The 18,827-nt window shown below is 42.1% G+C and overlaps 1 protein-coding gene across 1 annotated transcript in view; it reads right to left on the minus strand.

Annotated features, from left to right (window-relative positions):
- Window positions 1-914: 914 nt before the first annotated feature.
- HGD (homogentisate 1,2-dioxygenase) overlaps window positions 915-18,827 on the minus strand; it is a 43,061-nt gene continuing 25,148 nt past the window's right edge. The window contains exons 6-14 of the mRNA XM_004772787.3: window positions 18,489-18,580; window positions 17,337-17,371; window positions 16,453-16,532; window positions 15,773-15,872; window positions 13,371-13,495; window positions 10,876-10,980; window positions 8,310-8,436; window positions 3,850-4,031; window positions 915-1,267 (exon numbers count right to left, since the gene is read on the minus strand). Of these exons, the coding sequence (XP_004772844.1) occupies window positions 1,103-1,267; window positions 3,850-4,031; window positions 8,310-8,436; window positions 10,876-10,980; window positions 13,371-13,495; window positions 15,773-15,872; window positions 16,453-16,532; window positions 17,337-17,371; window positions 18,489-18,580 (1,011 nt within the window). The 3' untranslated portion in view covers window positions 915-1,102. The remainder of the gene's footprint in view (window positions 1,268-3,849; window positions 4,032-8,309; window positions 8,437-10,875; window positions 10,981-13,370; window positions 13,496-15,772; window positions 15,873-16,452; window positions 16,533-17,336; window positions 17,372-18,488; window positions 18,581-18,827) is intronic.

Below are 18,827 nucleotides of genomic sequence, written 5' to 3' on the forward strand. Positions count from 1 at the left end.
ACTTGATAGCAGCATATCAAAATTATTACTAGGGTAACAAAGTGATATGCTAAATCTATAGAACTAGAAGAGTAAAAAACACACTTGCCATTCTTTTCTGTTCTGATTTCCCTGTCTATTCTCTCCAAGAGAACCAAATCAGCTTACCCCCAAAATCTTGGGCAGCCCAGTCCCCTGGAAGGGATGCCAGCCACAGGAGGGAATCTGTTAGGAACAGCGTTTATACACCATGTGCTGCCTCAGTTTTGCTTGGCTTTCTGCTGTGCTGGGGCCTTAATCTTCTTTGGCCCTGATCTCCGCAGACTGTGAGCTCACTAGGAGAGGGAAGAGATGACTTCTTTCTTCTCAATCATTCACCCCCAGTGTCTCATGCTGTAGATGACACATAGGAAGGACTCAATGAAAGGTTGCCAAATGGACTGATATATGAGTGAATAATAGGGGGCCCAAGTACTCTGGTTTGATCAGGCTTAGCGTATCTTGAGATATGGGGCTTTCAATGGGGAAATCAGGGCAGTTGGTCCCCTGAGTGAATGATGCTCACTCTTAGTGGCTGGGCCTCTTGTCCATAATCATCCATATTGGCTGCTACATGACTACACGATCAGACAGCCTGCTGGCCTGGCTGTCCATCTGTTTTAGGATGGTGCTGGATGTATAGAGCTCTGCTGAACACCTATGCTTTCCTATGCCTGGGACCTTGGCCTTGGTCCTTCCTTATGGACCCTTGATCATGGTCCTTCCTTGTGGCTTGGTCTTGTGGTCTGTGATAGACACCATGGATTTGCACTCCTGGAATAAAGGCATGCAGGCTAAACTCATGTGAAGGGCTCTTGATCTTGAGTCAATCTCATGGACCCCCAGTCCTGGCCAATATAGGTATGCCTCATCAAGACTTGATTATGACCAATTGCTACTTCCACAGAACACCAGCCAAGTATTTATTGAGTAATTAAGCTGACATAGAACTTTTCAAATACATTTCTCCAAATGCCTGAGTTACTTGCCTGTGAAAAAAATGAGTTCCCATTTTAACCCATCCCCTCCTCCATACTGCCAGAGGGCATGATTCTAAACAAAAACCACATAAATCCATTTTCAGTTATGGCAGCAATACTCCGTTAAGTCCTGCTGGTTTCCTGGAATTGGGGGTGAAGTGGCTCTTGAGAGGTTCCCAGCACTTATAGTAGTTCTCATCCAAACAATTAGAGGTCTTGAGCCCCCACTTTGTGACAGCCATACTTAGAGAAGACTCAAACATAAATGCCTGTAGGAAATGAAGAGGGGGGCAAGAAATAAGTGAGTTGGATAACAAAACATATTCAATTTGATGTCAAGAATAAAGATGTAGGTAGGCAGAATCTTTGAATAATAAGTTGTGTGCTAACATAGTGAGGATAGCAGGCTCACACCTGGGGTTCTGGCTCTGGTGCCACCACTTAGAAGCCAGTGAGACTCTGTGCAGGACTCTTAACTTCTCTGATTTCCATGTTTCATTTAATTCAATTAAAATGGAATTGGGCATGTAAGCCTCACATTGTCCTATAGCATTATGAACCTAAATTTACTACATCCAAAGGTAGAAGCAAAAACGTCCTAGGAATATTCATCTTCTTAGGGGCCATCACTCACTATGGCTATGTCCTTGTGGGGAGGCCATGCTCCCCATTTTGTAGTGGAGGAAACTCTGGCTCAAAGCTGGGAAGTGGCTGGTAATGGCACTAAGAAGTGGAAGAGCTAGGATTTGAGCTTTCTTTTTTAGAACTCTGATCAAGAGATGGGCTGGGGAAAAGAGAGGGAGGAAAACAGCATAAGGAGGAGGAGGAAGTAGGAAGGAGGAAGCAGGAAGGGCTGTAGCACTTTTAAAAAACCCTATCCTAGAAGATTTTGCGTGGTGGATGTCCCACTGTGTTCAGGAGGATTTTCTCTCTGACAGAAAGAATATGCAAGTACTTGGTGCAGCTTAAACATTCCAGCTTCACCAACTGCTGATTTCCCTACCCAGTGTGGCTTATAAAAATAAAATAAAACCAAAAACGGAATAAAACCCTACAGTTCTTACATGTTCACATTATTAGAAATTTTAAAAATATGGATGGACAAAAGGAAGTTAAAGTTCTACTGTGTCACAACTCTGAGAACCCACATTAATGTTTGGTATCTAATATACATTGGCTTCTTCATGTAGAGAACAATGGAGATGATTGTCCTTGTCTGACTTCCCATGACAGGCTTGATATGAGGTCTAGATGAGAAAATATGGAAGTACTGCGTACATTATAATGCCCTATTCAGATATGTGTTATTATTATGGCTATTCTTGTTGTTGTCTCTTTGAGGACTGCTTCTTAAGAGCCTTGCTGTCTAACTGGAGTGACAAAACCCCATTCCAGCTGAGCTGTGAAGAAAGTATTGTATAAAGTTTGTTTATTCCAAACTGGAATAAGGGTAAGGTGTATCGATGGGCCTGGGTCCAAATTATATAATGGGAAATGGTGATGGAGACCCAAAGTTAGGTCTAGGTAGTGTGCCAGGACCTCCCCTGCCAAGTAGTCTGGGCTCTCTGGCTACCCAGAGTCTCCCCTGCCTTTAATCCCTTCCACAGGAGAGCTCTTTCTGCCTAGTGCCCCAGGCATTTCCCAAAGTCTTGTTCCTCATATAAACAGTCTTGTCATTGCCTCTCTGATGCAGAACACTGCTTCCTGATAACACTGACTGTCCAAAGCCAAGTTGGACACCAAAGATTACTGAGTGACAAGTCTGGGTAGCCCATAGACCTCAAAGAGCCTTTGGATACAATAGCTTGATTGAGACTGTCAAATCACATCTCACAGAGATATAATTCTGCAAAGGCCCTTGGAAAGAGAAAGAGAGCCAAGGCCAAGCAGATGGGACTCTGCACCCTCCTGGTGCAGATCAGCTCCATCAACTCTGGTCCTAGAGTTGGGACTGAAAACAAACTGCATTGGATAGAGGGACAGATAATGTTTTCTGTTTGCAATCTGGGCATGCAGTCAAGCAGGTCTGTGCTATTGATTTTAAAGTCAGGTAGCATTGAAGACATTTGTTTAAAAATGTAAAGCAAATTTGCATATGATTGAGCATAAAATTACTCCTTGTGGTCCATAAACTCCACCTCCAAGAATGCAAAAATAAAATAAAAATCAAGTACCGCCACCAACTGTGATTGTGTTCAGGCTTACTGTTTATAGCCTGATACAGGAAGAATACAAAACAAGTTTTCAGTCCCATCAATTTCATCCCATGCCAAAGTAGAGCAAAAGAAAATGAGAAAACAGCTGAGAACTGCTGCTCACAAGCCCTGGCTTCCTGATCCTCCTTGGCTTTGAACTCCACAGAAGGTGACATCCTGCATCCCTGGGGACTGTAGCCCTAGAGGATTACCTCAACTGCATATGTACTCTGGACTGGATACAGATAATATTAATAATATTCCCTTGTATTTGAACAGTGCTGGACAGTGTATAAGGTTGAATATAGCCACCTGCTAGGATGGCTACCACACCCATTATACAGATGGGGAAAATGAAAGCACAAAGTTAAGTGACTTGGTCAAGGTCATGCAGGAACTAAGAGCTAGGAGTTGATCTCAGGTCTGACTCGAGTCCAAAGCTCTTTCTACCCAACCACATCAGGTGTCTAGTATACATATAGGGGTGTGTGCATACACACATGGGAATAAACACACACACAGACACACTCTCCTCTCCTGACTCCATGTCTGTGTCTTTGGAGAAATTAAAAAATAAATAAATAAATAAAAGCCACTCCTCTCGAGAAGGTTGGGAAGCCCAGAAGCTGCCAGAGCCTGGCATTAGATTGGCTTACCATGGTACCATCAGCAATCCTCTCGGGTGCCAGCTTGGCTTTGCTGGCCTTCTCAAAGCAGTCAGCATCAGGCCCATGGGGGGTCATTGAGCTGTGCAGGCTGCCTCCCCCTGGCAGGAACCCACCTTGCTTTGCCTCATAATGACCTTTGATAAGTCCCATGAATTCACTCATGCAGTTCCCTGGGAAGGTTGAAAGAGTATTATTTTTATTATTCAAGGCAAGACCTGTAAAGTACCAAGACCTCTCAAGCATTATTTCTGTGGAATGCCAAGAAGGTAGGAGAATCTGATAAATTTTTAAGGATTCCCAACAAATACTGATAGATGCGAACCCACTCCCCCCAAACATTCATTAGTGTGAAACTCTAGGTAGGCAAAACTCTACTTGATGGCCATGTGGATTATTAGAGGTCTTAAGCTCCACTGCCTGAAAGAAATAATGTTGGATCTAAAGATAATCATTGCTCAGACAAGAATTTTAATTATAATTAAAATGAAAGTTATAATAAAGAATAGATGTGCCCTATCATCTAGGCTTATACATCCTATATTAAAATCATCTTCTTTTCCAGATCTGATAGCCCCACAATAGTACATGGTATCACCATATTTCTGGTTCCCAATCCAGGAAACCAAGATGGAATTTATGTGTGGGAAAGTCTTGATGGAAGAGTCATGTAATGGAAAGAACCCCAGACTTGGAGACTATTATCAAACAATAATCTGTGTGAAAGGATTTTAGGGCTATAAAAACCATTCCATAAATGCTATAGAGCATAACAAACATTTTCTTCTGTATCTGAATCTGTCATCTTATTTTCCACCCTCCAAAATGACTCTTAGATTCATTCTTTTCTTTCTATTTCCATTGATATTCTCTTCATATAATCCTAAAATTTTAAAATTGGAAAGGATCACTACTTCTACTTAATATAGAAGAATTTCTATATTATTCCTGACAGATTACTTCCTGGGGTTTGCCTACATGCTTGCTATGAATGGAGCTCTCTACTCAACAAAGCAACTTACCATACTCTTAGAAAGCTCTGGATTTTAGAAAGGTCTTTCATATTAAATGGAAATTTGCTTTAATATAAGTGAAGTCCAGGGTGCCTAGGTGGCTCAGTGGGTTAAGCCACTGCCTTCAGCTCAGGTCATGATCTCAGGGTCCTGGGATCGAGTCCCGCATCAGGCTCTCTGCTCAGCAGGGAGCATGCTTCCTCCTCTCTCTCTCTCTGCCTGCCTGTCTGCCTACTTGTGATCTCTGTCTGTCAAATTAAATAAATAAAATCTTAAAAAAATATATATATATATAAGTGAAGTCCATTGGTCCTAGTTGTGCTTTCTGAAGTCAGCAAAATTTGACAAAAATCACAACGTCTGCACTCTTTCTATCATATGTTTCTTTTGAAAGAAAGCTCTTTATTAGAAAAGCCACATACTTAGGGCAAGAATTAAAGAAATACAATACCTGAGAAAATTGAGGTACCTTTCCATTCATTCACCCATCTACCCATCTGTCCATTCCCCACCCCATCCATCTGCCTATCTATCCACCCACATGTGTCATTGGATACTGTGCTAAATGCTGTGAGTAAGAAATAGCTCATCTAAAGTTATTCTCATAGTCTGTCCCATGAAAGGGCTGAGAACACAGACCACAAACAGAGCAGAAAGCTACGGCATTGGCAACCCCTGAAAAGCTGGACATTTGGCACGATAGATGCCCCAACCCTTTTCCTTACATGTGAAGTATAACCAAATGTCAGAATATTTCTGTCATTGACCAGGCAGCCATAGTCATCCTGCCTAGGAAACAAAATGCTACTGCAGGCCCTTGTAGAGAAAGTAAGACCCAGATCATAGCTCTACTCATTTTTCCATGAAACAGAAATAGAGGAAAAGAAGCAACTGTAAGATGTCTATATTTTCAAAGCAGTTCTGCTCATGACTGAAATATGTTGTCATCCTCCTCAACCTAGGATGGGTCCCCAGGGTCACCTTCATAGCTTAATTTTAAGAAGAGAGCAATACCAGAATTCAACTTTGATCTGAATATGAATTTAGGTAGCAAGGACTTTGATGATGACATTTCTATATCATTTTCTATATTTCAAAGGACAGGGGAGGGTAGGCCTTGCCTCTCTGATTAATGCTGAATCCAGTTGGCTCAACTACATTAAGATGACTGGAGGCAATGTTTCTACAGAAATAATTCTGCACCTCTCCTACAAAGTCACATCAAGGTAGCAAAGATTTTGATTATTGCTAAAGCAATAATTTTAATATCTCTGGAAAAAATAATTTTAGCTTGGGGTTCTGTGGTTTTTCCAACTAACTCAGGCAACCATACCTTTCTGATATCTATCTATCCTGGGCCAAATGTACTTGAGAGTCTTTTAAAAAAATATTATGAGCCATTTCACAAGGTCATTTGTTTTAGGAGACTGAACTACATAAAAACCAAAGTGGCTTGAGAGCTGTAGCACAATACAAACTTGTCTCAGATAGCTCTAGTAGGCTGCTCCCTAGGCAGGGAGACAAGCTGCAGGGCAGCATCTCTCCATGTGTGGCCTGTAGACTTCTCTGACTTGCTAATTCAAAATGCAGATTCTGAGGTTCCACCTCAGAACCAACTAATTATACTCTCTGAGAGTGGGCGCTGGGAAAAAAATTTTTTTAGTAGACATTCTAAGTGATTTTTATATTACTAATGTTCTCAAAGTGTGGTTCCTGGAACAGCAACATCAGCAGCCTATGGGAGCTTGTTATGAAGGCAGATTCTCAGGCCCCATCCTAGACCTACTGGAGCAGAAATTCAGGGGGTGGAGCCCAAGAACCTGTGTTTTAACAAGCCCGCCTGTGATAGTGACACAAGAATATTTGAAAACCTCTACCACAAGAACTTCACTAGGTGAGATAATGAATTATCAAGAACTAGCATGTGAGGTACAGGCTAAGTTAAAGCTAAAGCAAATCTCTCTCCTGGATATCGCGTCTTCTAGGGGACTAACTTCCAAGAGAACACTCCTCAGAGAAGATGGTAGTTTGTTTTGATTCTATTTACAATGTCTCCGGTGGTTTTGTAGTGGTAAATGTATCCTTTCCTCCACTATAACAATGTCACTGGAAAAATGTGGTGCTGGAATTTTACCATGCAGTGGTTTTCTTCCATCCTCAGGGCCCTACTTCTGTACCTCCTATAAATGCCTAAATTGCCTATTCGGTGCACTGTTGTATCTTGTTAAGCTGGGGTATTTGGGAGCTGGTACAGATAAAGGGGAGCTGTATAGGGACAGAAGGCCCTGAGTTTGACTAAGGAAAGGGATTTGTTTTTATGAATATTCCTGCTGAAATTCACCTCAGAGTCTTTCCAGAACTCTATGTACAAAAATGAAATCTTCAGGAAGTGGAATTGTACACTAACCTTTAGGTTGGATTTATGGCTAGCTATTGGACTATTAAAAATGCCAACTTCATTAACTGCAGCCATGAAATACCTTTTTCGTTTGTGGTGATTCATTTACTAATAAAATAAATATTTATTAGATGCATATTGTGTATCAAGCACTGTGCTAGGCACATCAGTTAGTGGTCATGAGTGTGTGTGTGTGTGCTCTGGCATCAGATTGCCTTCAATTAAATCCTGACTCCACCATTTAACTAGTTGTGAGGCCTTGAGCAAGTTACTCCATCTTTCCAAATTACTTAATCCTTCATGCCTGTTTTACTTTCTGAAAAAAAGGGGATAATGATACTACCTCCCTCTTATAACTGCTTTGAAGATTAAGTGGTTTAATAGTTTTATAGACCTTATAACAGAACCATAGAAAATGGTCAGTAATTATTAGCAGCTAGTAATAATAAATAAAATAAAATAATAGATTTATAATAAATAAAATAAAAATAAATAAAATCTAATAATAGATTTAGTAAGATCTAAATCTGTCTTCTAGGCAACACATGCTCCACAGAAACTGCTTTCAGAATGGGGTCCATTCCCTAGTGCAGACTGCAGTTTCTTTTATCCCACCAAAATAATTGGAGAAGGCCATTTTACTGGCTCTTGAACCAGACTTAGGAAAAGAAATTTCCAAAAACAACAAACTAACCAACAATATCCCACAATTCCCTCTCCCCACAAAGAAGCATCTGAAATGTAAAGAAACATCTTGCTTCAAACTTTATTGGCCTATCTTCTCTCTTTAGGGCCAGAGGAACTGGGCTGTAGGCATTACTTCCTTCTCAGAGTTAACACATCACTACCATCTCCATGGAAGTCATGGGGTTTCAGCAACTACATATCTAAGGAGCAGCATTAGGACCTCCAGAGACAGGATCCTGAAAGCCAGCACAGTATAGTGTCCAGAGACCCCTAAGTGGTATTCTCAAAGGCTAATGTTCCATGCTTTGTGGTCTCTTTGGTTTCCAATGTGGTTTGGTAAAATAGAGACTTACTGTGGTAATAAGGAGGCCTGAAGGTCTTGTCAGCAACCCCCCATCGAGGTGGGAAGATGACAAAATCAGCAATAGCCACTCCTGGGCGGAGAGACTTGGCGGTCAATACTGTGAAGATGGATGGGTCCTGTGAAAGCACAAGGAGATGCTGAGCCCATGATGGAAGGGAGGTGACTGGACAATGGTACACATGTCACTCACACTGGAAGGGATTTCCAAACTGACTCTAGGTTTTTGTTTTTGGTTTTTTGAGTAGGCTCCATACCCATTGTGGGGCATATCGCAGAGCCTATCGTGGAGCGCAACCTGGAGCCCAGCCTGGGGCTTAACTTCACAACGGCAAGATCAAGACCGAAGTTGAGATCAAGAGTCTCAAGCTTAACCAACTGAGCCACCCAGGCACCCTGATACTGTAATTTCTGATGAAGCCACACAAGCCAAGCTAAGAAGACTGAGCTTATCGCTGAGGTGAAGAAATCACTCATCTGACATTCAGCTCTTGCTGTGCTTGAAGCAAAATGAATTAACACCAACTAAGAGGATTTGGAGCAGCTTTCTCACCCTGCTGAGCCCCTATTTCATGCAAGTATCACCCTGTGGTTCTGAGACCCTGTTCATGCCTGCCTCCAAACCTCAGGTCAGAATGACCAGAGCTAGGATGTGCTGCAGGGAGTTCTCTGCAGAATGGATGCTCAGAGTGAGGTGAAAATAGAATCAAACTTTTGGTACAGATGTAGGTAGGATATACTTCTCTTTAGGGCATCACAGAGATTCCAGATGGTATCCTCATTGCTTTCCTTACCCCTGTTTGACTCTCATATCTAAAATATATCACTTACATCATTAGCTTAGGTGGTGGTAATGTAGAGGGCATAGGCTGGGGGGACAATATTGAAATTTTAAAAGAACTCTAGAACCTTTCTAAAATTGGAAAGATTGAGATTCAATTTCATTGAAATCAATGATCATGTTTGCTCTCACATGCCATGTTAGGGTCTGAGATTCAAAGAGACCTATTCCTTGCGCCTTTAGCATTGTTAGTTGTGGTGGTGGGTTGCAGGTGTGTGGACAACTGACCACAGCAAGGTGCCAAGGGTGATTTCACTTTATAAGTAGAACTCCAAGGGATTACAGAGAGTGCCTACCTACCTAAGAGCATCAGGGAAGGCTTCAAAGAGGTGGTGATATTTGAGGAAGGTCTTGGAAAATAAAGGAGAAAAAAAAAGGAGGGAGGGAGGAAAGAAAAAGAAGGAAGGAAGGGAAAGGAAAAGGCATTTTAAGCATAGAAAACAGGAAGGACATAAAAATGCACAGAGATTTTTTTAAGAGGCAAGAAAGCTAAAGCCCAGAATGCATTGGCAGAAGGCACAAGGGCTAAGAGTTGGTAGTGAAAAAACTAGTCTAGGGCCAGATGGTAGAGAGCATCAGATAGTATGCTTGAGAGCTCAGACAATCCTAAGCGCATGGGGAGGCTGCAAAGGTTTTCTAATGCAGCGGTAGAATGATCAGACCTGGATTTTGGGAGAATAATGGTAGCAGCAGTACAAAGATTGGACCTGTGCAAGTCAAAATCCCAACCCTATTGCTGTGAGACTTTACACTTCTTCATCTGCCTTAAGAAATTATCTGAAACTGTTAAAGAAAGGGTAGTGAGACGCAAATAAAGCTCTATGCATGTCTCTGGATCTTTTTTTAATGCTGCTTTGGGCTTGATGCCTCATTTTCTTTTCCCTTTTGGTTTTGTTACGAGTTGTTGCTCTTCAGAAAGGTAGTTTTGTTCCCCTAGAGATGAGCTGAGCTGGCTCAGAGTAATCTTTCTGTCTCTGGTTCTCTGGCTTCTGCTCTAATTATCCCTCCAGCTTTTTAAAGTTAATCTATTATGAACTAGGCTGCAAAATAAACTTTCCCCCAGGATCGCAGAACTAGCACTTTATCACGAATGTGGGGCCTCAGGGGCTTGCCCTATAGACCAGGGACCTATTTGTGGCCCTCTAATTGAGTGAAAAATATCCCTGAGTTCACGCTTTAGACCTTCTCTGTTTTTAAATTCAGGCACTGAATATCCTGAGGAACTTTAGAAGAGGGCTGTCTGCTCCCTCACTGCTAAAAACAGCCCGGAGTGGAGGCACTGGAGTAGGCAGCCGGACAGAGCAGACTCAGCACTTGTAAACAGGATCAAGAACTTTCCAAATCCAGAGCTGTTTCTTTCTCATGACTTTATCACTGACATTAGCAGTTGGTTTCTTTTGGGGATACATTTGCCAAGAAGAAACTAAGTTTTTAGCCATCTATGGGAGTTACTGTGAAACTTCGTGTAAGAACTAAGCCGAGTTCAAGGGTGAGTGTGGCATGTCAGGCTTAGCTCTCCCAGTAGCTGGTTATTTACTCCTTCCCCAAAACCTGGCCACAAGTGATTCAAATTCCTGTCCGCACAATGAGGAATGACGATATCTTGGGCTTCCAAGGGTATTTTGGAAAAGTTAAATCTGAATATCGGGGACCTACTCTGGACCCTCCCACCTAAGGGCTGTCATATCCCCAGAGCCCCTCCATGGTGCAGACTTACTGCGTGGTCAAAGGCCACCGAGTTAATGACCATGAAGTTCTCCAAGTTGTACTTGTATGGGGTGTAGTTCCCGTGCCAGGCCACAACATTGAATGGGGAGACATCCTGATCACACATACAGATACACAAAAAAAAGCAGGAAAAGATAATCTTAGTGCTTAATGCTTCCGTAGTTGCCACAGTTTGTACGTGGCATCATTGTTTCTCTTTTTGGTTTGATTTTGTTCTCATAATGTAGTCATGGCATCCTTTGGGAGAATTACAACCCTGAATCATTTTGTGGTTGCTTCACGTGCCTTCAAACTGTCCCTTGCTCAGCCAGTAACCCTATTTTTCCAGTTCATAAGCAGCAGCTGCCTCCGATCACATGTGCAGCAGAAGCACAGCACATTCTCCAAGTAGTGCCCTTTCAACAATTTTCAACAGAGTTGTGAGCATCTGTGGAGGTCAGCAATTCCTAGCCAATCTGAGCCACTGTCTGGGTTTCTTGGTGCAGAGGGCAGGCACTTGCTGGGACTGCTTTCCAGGTAATTACTGCCCAGAGGAGCTTCTGGTACACACAGTGCCTGGGCTGCTGAGTGCAGGACGGTGAGACAGTATCTAAAATTCCAGTCCTAAGGACTTGAGTTTTTAGAGCCCTCCCAAGGTGATGCTCCTTGGGCCTGCTCTGGGTTAGGAGAGGATTGGTGCTCTGTGACAGGAGTCCCCACGGCAGCTATGCATCTGTTCTGGAAACAGCATCTAACTCAAAAATATTCTAGAGACTTTACTGAAGGGACTGCTCACAGAGCTGTGATTAGGATTAGGTGAACTGACTAGATGCTGAGGTTTCTGAGCCTACAACAGTGGGAAGACATTGCCATCCCTTTGCCTGTAGGATATGGGAGGAAGATGTTGTTATAGGATTCCGACAAGAGCTAGAACCATGAAGAAGGGGCCGCTCAGTGGTATGCTGGTAAATATTTAACAACTAGCAGCTAGCTCTCTGGAGGAAAAAAATTCTCTGTTTTATAGCGTTTGCTAATTTGGCGGGGGTAATAAATATTCCGCCCCAATCACCTTTGGGCTACTAATAAAATGCTGCTGAACAGAAAGCTGGGAAGAAAGAGTCTGTCAGCTCTCTCATGCCTGGCTCCAGCATGCTACTGGGGCCACCCAACAGGAACTGAGATCATGTAGGGACACAGTCCCAAATAGGGGAGAAACAGGAGAAGAAACCCCTCAACTTGTGTTTCCTCCTGCCCTGCAACTTCCTGTGAGTACCTCCCACTAGTTGAATCCAAACCCAAACCGGCTGGCTGGGGAGCCCAGATAGGTTAAGCTGCCAGGGCACAGATCATGGCCAAGAAGGGATAATGGATCAGTGTGGGAGGTCACACAGGGAATAACGAGCACAGAATCCACTTAGAAAGTGGAAACCCATGGAGCTGCTGGTTACCTTTAGAATGGTGGTTCTCTATCAACTGTATGTCAAAAATAATATGGGAAGCATGCTTAAAATGAATGTAGGTTTCCACACTCCATGCCCAGAAATTATTATTTTTGCTGGGCTGGAGTAACATTGAAGGATTTGCATTTATTTCAAACAAGCCTCCTTTGGGATTTCTGATGCTTATGGCCTCTAAACCACATTTTGAGAAATCCTGACCCAGACAATATGAAAGTGACAATGTGTCAATGAGGCTGACAATTATCTCTCAGGGGTTAATTTTAAGTGCCAAACTAGCTGGCCTCTGCTGGTTAGCATACCATCTACTTTGGATGCTGTCCAAGGAAAATAAAATGCCTTGAAAAATATAAGATGTATGTCAAATGGGCAGAAATAATGGTAATAAATAATGGTAAACAGAAGAAATCTTTGGATTATTTTGGTTATATAATTACTTTCTGCTAATATATATTCAGTACATTGAATAATAATATATGCTAAGATAGTATAGATTACATATTATGTTATTATTTATCATCATATTAATATCTATGCCTTTGCTTATCTTCCGAGTTTACAAGGCTGGTGGTATAAACTAAGCCAAGCTAATTAACTGATTTCTACTTCTTTTGTATAAGTCATAGTTTGTATTTGAAATATGGTGGCCATTGATAATATAAATCTTAGATGATCTGCTTGTTTACTCATTTCCCTTTTCATAACATATTACCCTGCCTGTATAGTATATTTTATACACCACTTTTAGAAACCTACATTTGCCAGGATTTTTATTGCTTAGTGAGCGGGATAGAGCACGACCTTTGGAGTCAAACAGGTATAGGTTCTGATGCTAGGTCTTCCATTTACTATGACATTTGGTAAATTATTTGTCACTACATTTTTGTGACTACAAATGAGGCAAATAGTACCTTATTTGTAATATCTCAGTGGTATAGTAAAGATGAAAGGATATAATATATGTAAAGTACTTAACACTGGCCTTAGCAATCAGTAGGTGCTTAATAACTATTTATTCCCTTCTTGTCCCCCGACCCTCTTACTTTACCTGTTTGGCAGCAAATAGCTTGCCCTGGTATTTATTAATCACAGTATAGCCACCTGGCACTTGGCGATCTTCATACCAGGCAACAGGTATCAAAAAATCACGAGGATTGGCCAAGCCATTGGCTCCTAGAACACAGCGACCCAAAAGTCTTTTAGACACTTCTGAAATCACATTGGAAATCACATTCTGAAACCACAGTTGCACAAAGAGAAAGGGCCATGTCAGGAGCCATTGCACTATTTGTTTTCATTGTCCAAAGGCTCATTGGAATCCCAATCTGGTACCGTTTTAGGAAGACTCAAGGAATTTGATTAGGAAAAAGAATCATGAAAATCATCATCATCCTCACCAGTATCACCTTCTAAAGTTGTAGAGTAAATGCGGTTTATTGACCATGTTACGTGCATCATTGCCTCACTGCAGATGAGGGGAGAGGATGAGACTAGAAAAGAGGCTCAGGGAAGGTCTGGTAGAATCCTAGAACTTTTCCCCAAGAAAACCGTGATGATTCTAGAACTCATCTACAGTCCCCGATCTCAGAAAGGAAGGGTTACATACTGTTGCCCCAGGAACGCCTCTGCTCCTCAGACAGAAGTCAGAATCCAAGTCTGCAAAACTGCTCTCCAGCCTGACAAATCTGTCTGCCACTCAGGAAAAGAGTACTCAGGACTTGCCTCCTTACCTTTGTTTAGGAGCGAGTGTTCCCTCCAGAGAAAGAAAATAAATCAAAAGACCAAAAATAAAAAGTATAAGTGCAAAAACATAATTTAACTCTGAGAGGAGAGACCTGGGGAGTGTTTTATCATTTCCAGCTCCTGGGGTTAAAAAATATAAGCCCCCAGCTGGTTAGTAAATTATATATATTTTCCAGAGGGTACGTGTTCCACAGAACCTGGAGGCTATGCTGACTGTAGAGCAGCAGGAAGCCAGACTGAAGTGGGAAGAGCGGGTGGCGAACAGGATGACAGACGGCCCACCATGGCTCCAGCTGCCTTTCTCCTGCCTCCCACCTTCCTCTGACTATTTGGATCTCCCCAGGGGAGTGACCAGAAGGCACATGATGGCCTGTCCTGTTTTGCTCTAAAAAAGCTGTTGACAAAGAAAGGAAGAACTGGGAGGTGTGGCCACCACCTTTAGCAAGCATGTCAAAGATGAAACCAAGGGCCAATTTTCCCAGCCACTTCTTTTACTCCAAGAGATGTTTTGAGAGCAACTCCTCCTACCACCTTCACTTCTCTCCTCTTCTCCTGCCTCCAGTTTGCCAGAAGAATCGGGGGTGGGGGGACCTTGATTCACTTTTGAAAGTTTTCATCTTGCCTCATGGAGGCTGCCTCATGGAAGAGGTTTCTAGTTCCTTCATGGCCCAGAGTTATCTGTGTAAATTTTGTGGAATGTGCTGATTTGGAATGTGAAGTTTGTAAACTATGCATCTCTCAGCCCACGTCCCCTTTCCATAGGAGTACAGCCCTTGCGGTTTTTACGGCTTTCGCCCACTTTATTGTCTACACACAACTTATTGACTTAAGAAAATGATCTCCCTCTAATTCACATACATTCCTACATGTATGGTTTTGCTTAAGCTGTTCCCTTTCCTTTTTATTTGTCCTCCCCTTTTCATCAAGAATTAGTCAAATCTCGGGCACCTGGGTGGCTCAGCGGGTTAAAGCCTCTGCCGTCTGCTCAGGTCATGATCCCAAGGTTCTGGGATCAAGCCCCGCATCAGGCTCTCTGCTCAGCAGGGAGCGTACTTCCCCCTCTCTTTCTGCCTGCCTCTCTGCCTACTTGTGATCTCTGTCTGTCAAATAAATAAAAATAAAATCTTTAAAAAAAAAAAAAAGAATTAGTCAAATCTCATCTCTTCTATAACGCTATTCCTGGTGACTTGGCCCCCAGTAACCCCAACTGCTAAATCCTTTAGGGTGTACACTGTATAACCAGAAATCTATTACATACTGTTTGCTCTCCAAAGGTCTATATACTACTCTAGTGAGAGATTTATAATGGGTTGGCTTTGGTTGTTTACTTTTATGTACGTATTTTATGGGAAGAGGCTTGTGTTACCCTTGATGAGATTCCCATCATTACTCTCAGCACAACATAGGGCCAAGACTAGCTGATGGACTGATCTACTAATAAGCTAATTGATGATTTCATTTCATCAACTAGGCCAACCAATGCACAGAACCCCTAAACTTAGAGGTCTGAAAAAAAAAAATGTCTAGGGTTGCTTAGAGAGTTCTAATAGGTTTTTGAAATTCCCAACTACACTTGATCTAGAGAAGTTGTCTAGAGAAGAAAGTTGAAATTTGAGTGAGATCATGAGGGGAGAAGGATGTTTAACTCCCATGTGATTATCTGTCCTGTATCTCAAGGGAACTTAAAAGTTTGTAATGAAGATTTACCAATTGGTCCCAGGTCAGGCAACTCAAAGTGGACACCGTAGACCTCCAGGATATAGCCCCTGGTCTCTTCGAAGACATCAATGCTGAACCGCATTCCTCTCTGGAATGGGAAGCAGACAGTTGTGTGCACTCCCAAATTATACGTATGACTATGAAGAAGCTGACCCAGAGCCACAGCTAGCCCCAGATGCAAAACTAAAGCTATAGTCTGCTGAGCTATATTTGGGAATTGACCAGCTCAAAGATGAGTTAAAATGAAATATTTAAGTGTAATCACATCTGTGACCCAAACCAATTCTACTCTAATCTCCCATTGGGTTCAGAGAAACCAGTGCTCTGATACAGCCAAATTTTTAAGAAATTAATCTTCACTGCACCCCACCCCACATTCCACACCAGTCCATGGGAACAGAGCCTTATCCAAAGTGTGTATGAGTATTGACATACACATGACCATTGACAATGTTCTTTGCTTTGTGATTATGTCCTATTTTAAAACAAATCAGGCATCCAAGCTTGCTTCCCTTTCTGCACAAGGAGCCTCCTGCATGACTAAAACTCCCTCCCTTTGCTCAGACACGATCCACCAAGAAATTTTAGAGTTGGAAATGACAGCAGCTGCAACATCTGATTGTTCCCAAATTAGGGAGAGGCAGGGGAGAAGGGGACACATCACCAACCTGAATGACGCAGATCTCATTGGGCTGCACAAGCATCTTGCCAAACTCAGTGTAAATGTGAAGTTTCCCTTTCTGGGGAACTAACAAAAGAGACAGGGCAGCAGTGAACAATTCTTACCACTTCATGAAGAGTAAAAGGCTCAAGGGCTGCATCTGATTTTTCACTCCAAAAGAAAAGTTTTATTGAGTCTCATGGGGGGGAAATGTATATTCTGACAACCTAGGTTAGCAATTTTACTAACTGGAAGAAAGTGAATGAAAAAATCGTTCTGCTTACTTTTGGTTGTCAGGTAAGGAGCTTGTATATGCCCAGTTCTGTGGATTGACCAAAAAGGGCAGCAGAAATTGGATGGAAAACCATTCATTTCTGATAATTCCAGTGAGTCTGGCATTTGCATATTTAATGTCTACACCAAAATGGTCACTGCAAAATATCAATACTGAAACCATCAAAAAGAATGGGTAGACCAGAGAAATATCTAGTAGGCATTCTGTTTTAGATGGCATCATGAAAATTTTTATCTAAATGGCAGAGATCAATAACAGATGGTCTTTTCTTGGGCGGGTTTGAAGACAAGTAGAGTTATCTTAATAATTTAATCAAATATTGGTATTACTCTTTATTTATTTATTTCTGGGAAGATTCCCAGATCTCCCATATTAGAAAGGCCCTGCAGAGATGGGCAAAGACAGAGAGACCAGGAAATAAACCAGGGTCTTTGAGGTACAGCAGAAATCTTTTCCAGACCACCAATGGCCTCTCGACCTCAGTCTGTAGATTGCACTACGTAAGACAGACTGAAGGATAAAGGAAAGTAATATGTATTAATTGAAAAGTAGCTTGTGACTGGGGATCACTTCACAGTGAAATCTTCAGAACTTACCAATCAAGAAGTCCCCATCTGAATTGTAAAAACATCTGAAACATAAGAAATAATTCCTGTTATTTCGATTTTAACACTGTCCAGACAAATTAATTCACTCCACATATTATTGTTTACCACCCACCATGTGCCAGGCTCAGTGCTGGATATAAACTGGTGAGCAAAGTGACCCAGTCTCTGCCATCATGCAGCTTAGAGTCTAGTAGGAAGTCAGATAGAAATCAAATAATCACAGAACTGTATCATTGTAGACTGTAACGACACTATGAAAGTCAAGTTCAGGGGGATGAAGGAATAACGAACCTGATTTAATGTGAGAGGTTAGCAAAGGCTTCCCTGAAGAAGGGACATTTGACCTGAGATCTGAAGGAATTATCTAGGCAAGAGTTTGGGGACTTGGGAGAACATTTCTGGCAGAAAGAATAGCACATGCAAATGCCCTGAGGTAGGTTGAAAGAACTGAGTGAAGGTTAGTGTGGCTCAGGTGAAATGAGAGGAGGTAGTATGATATGATGTTGGATCCAAAGAGACATCTTCAGTGCCTTGTCATGGCTCAGAGAAGTTAAATGATTTATTTAAGATTATTCAGCCAGGAGGAGTGAGGCTTTGGATGTAACAGTCTGGTTCCAGAGGTGTGTGCAAAGCTGCTATGAGATTCTGCTTCTCCAAGAAGAGGCAGAATGTCATTTACATATTTTTTTCTGATTCAAAAAAAAAAAAAATCCAAAATGTAAGCTCCTCTACTAAGGAATGTTAAACTTACACATTTAATAACTGAAGCCAAAGTCTGTCATCTTGACCAGACACCAACATGTGGCCCTTAATGGCTGCTCATGCAGTATGACTTTGGAACAGCCCTGGGGAACTTTAAGAAATTAGAGATATTCTGACCCAAACCTGGTTAAAGTCAAAATTCCGTCTAGCTTCCCAATGCCCACTGTCGGTTTTCTATTTGCATTGTTATGTGAAATTCTTGTTCATGTTACAAGAATCAGTCAAAACTGAAATGCTCATTTATTAATGAATGTATATCAATGTTGCTCTGGCGGGGGGGTGGGAGTCGATAACAATAAAACAACAACCTGGCTTTCACTCTCTGGCCAACAGCTCTTGGGGAATAGGAATGTTCTGCCCAAGCATTGAGACACTTACTTGTTCTCCATGGAGGTGTTACAGAGGAAAATATGGATGGCAAGTCCATTGTTAGACTTCATGTCTCCAGCTCCACACAAGGTATGCAGGCCCTAGAAGGAACCACGGGAGAAGGAAGGGTGTAATGCAAATCTTGTCCAAGAGGCTATCCCTCCTCCTGGTCCCTGAGAGCCTGGAGACAAGGTTCTACTAGGTCTGCTCTGTGTGACAAGGGGGACATTTGGGGTCTAGCCTGCCTCTGAGGAGCTCAAAATTTATGGGTTTTATGTTTGGAAGGTGGTGGCTCACCCTAGTTGCCAGCCATGGCCCTAGATCTGAATTGTGTCAGTGGTTAAGATG

The sequence above is a fragment of the Mustela putorius genome, unplaced genomic scaffold (assembly GCF_011764305.1).
Source record: "Mustela putorius furo isolate JIRA1106 unplaced genomic scaffold, ASM1176430v1.1 tig00003834_pilon_pilon_pilon, whole genome shotgun sequence".
Lineage (NCBI taxonomy): Eukaryota > Metazoa > Chordata > Mammalia > Carnivora > Mustelidae > Mustela > Mustela putorius.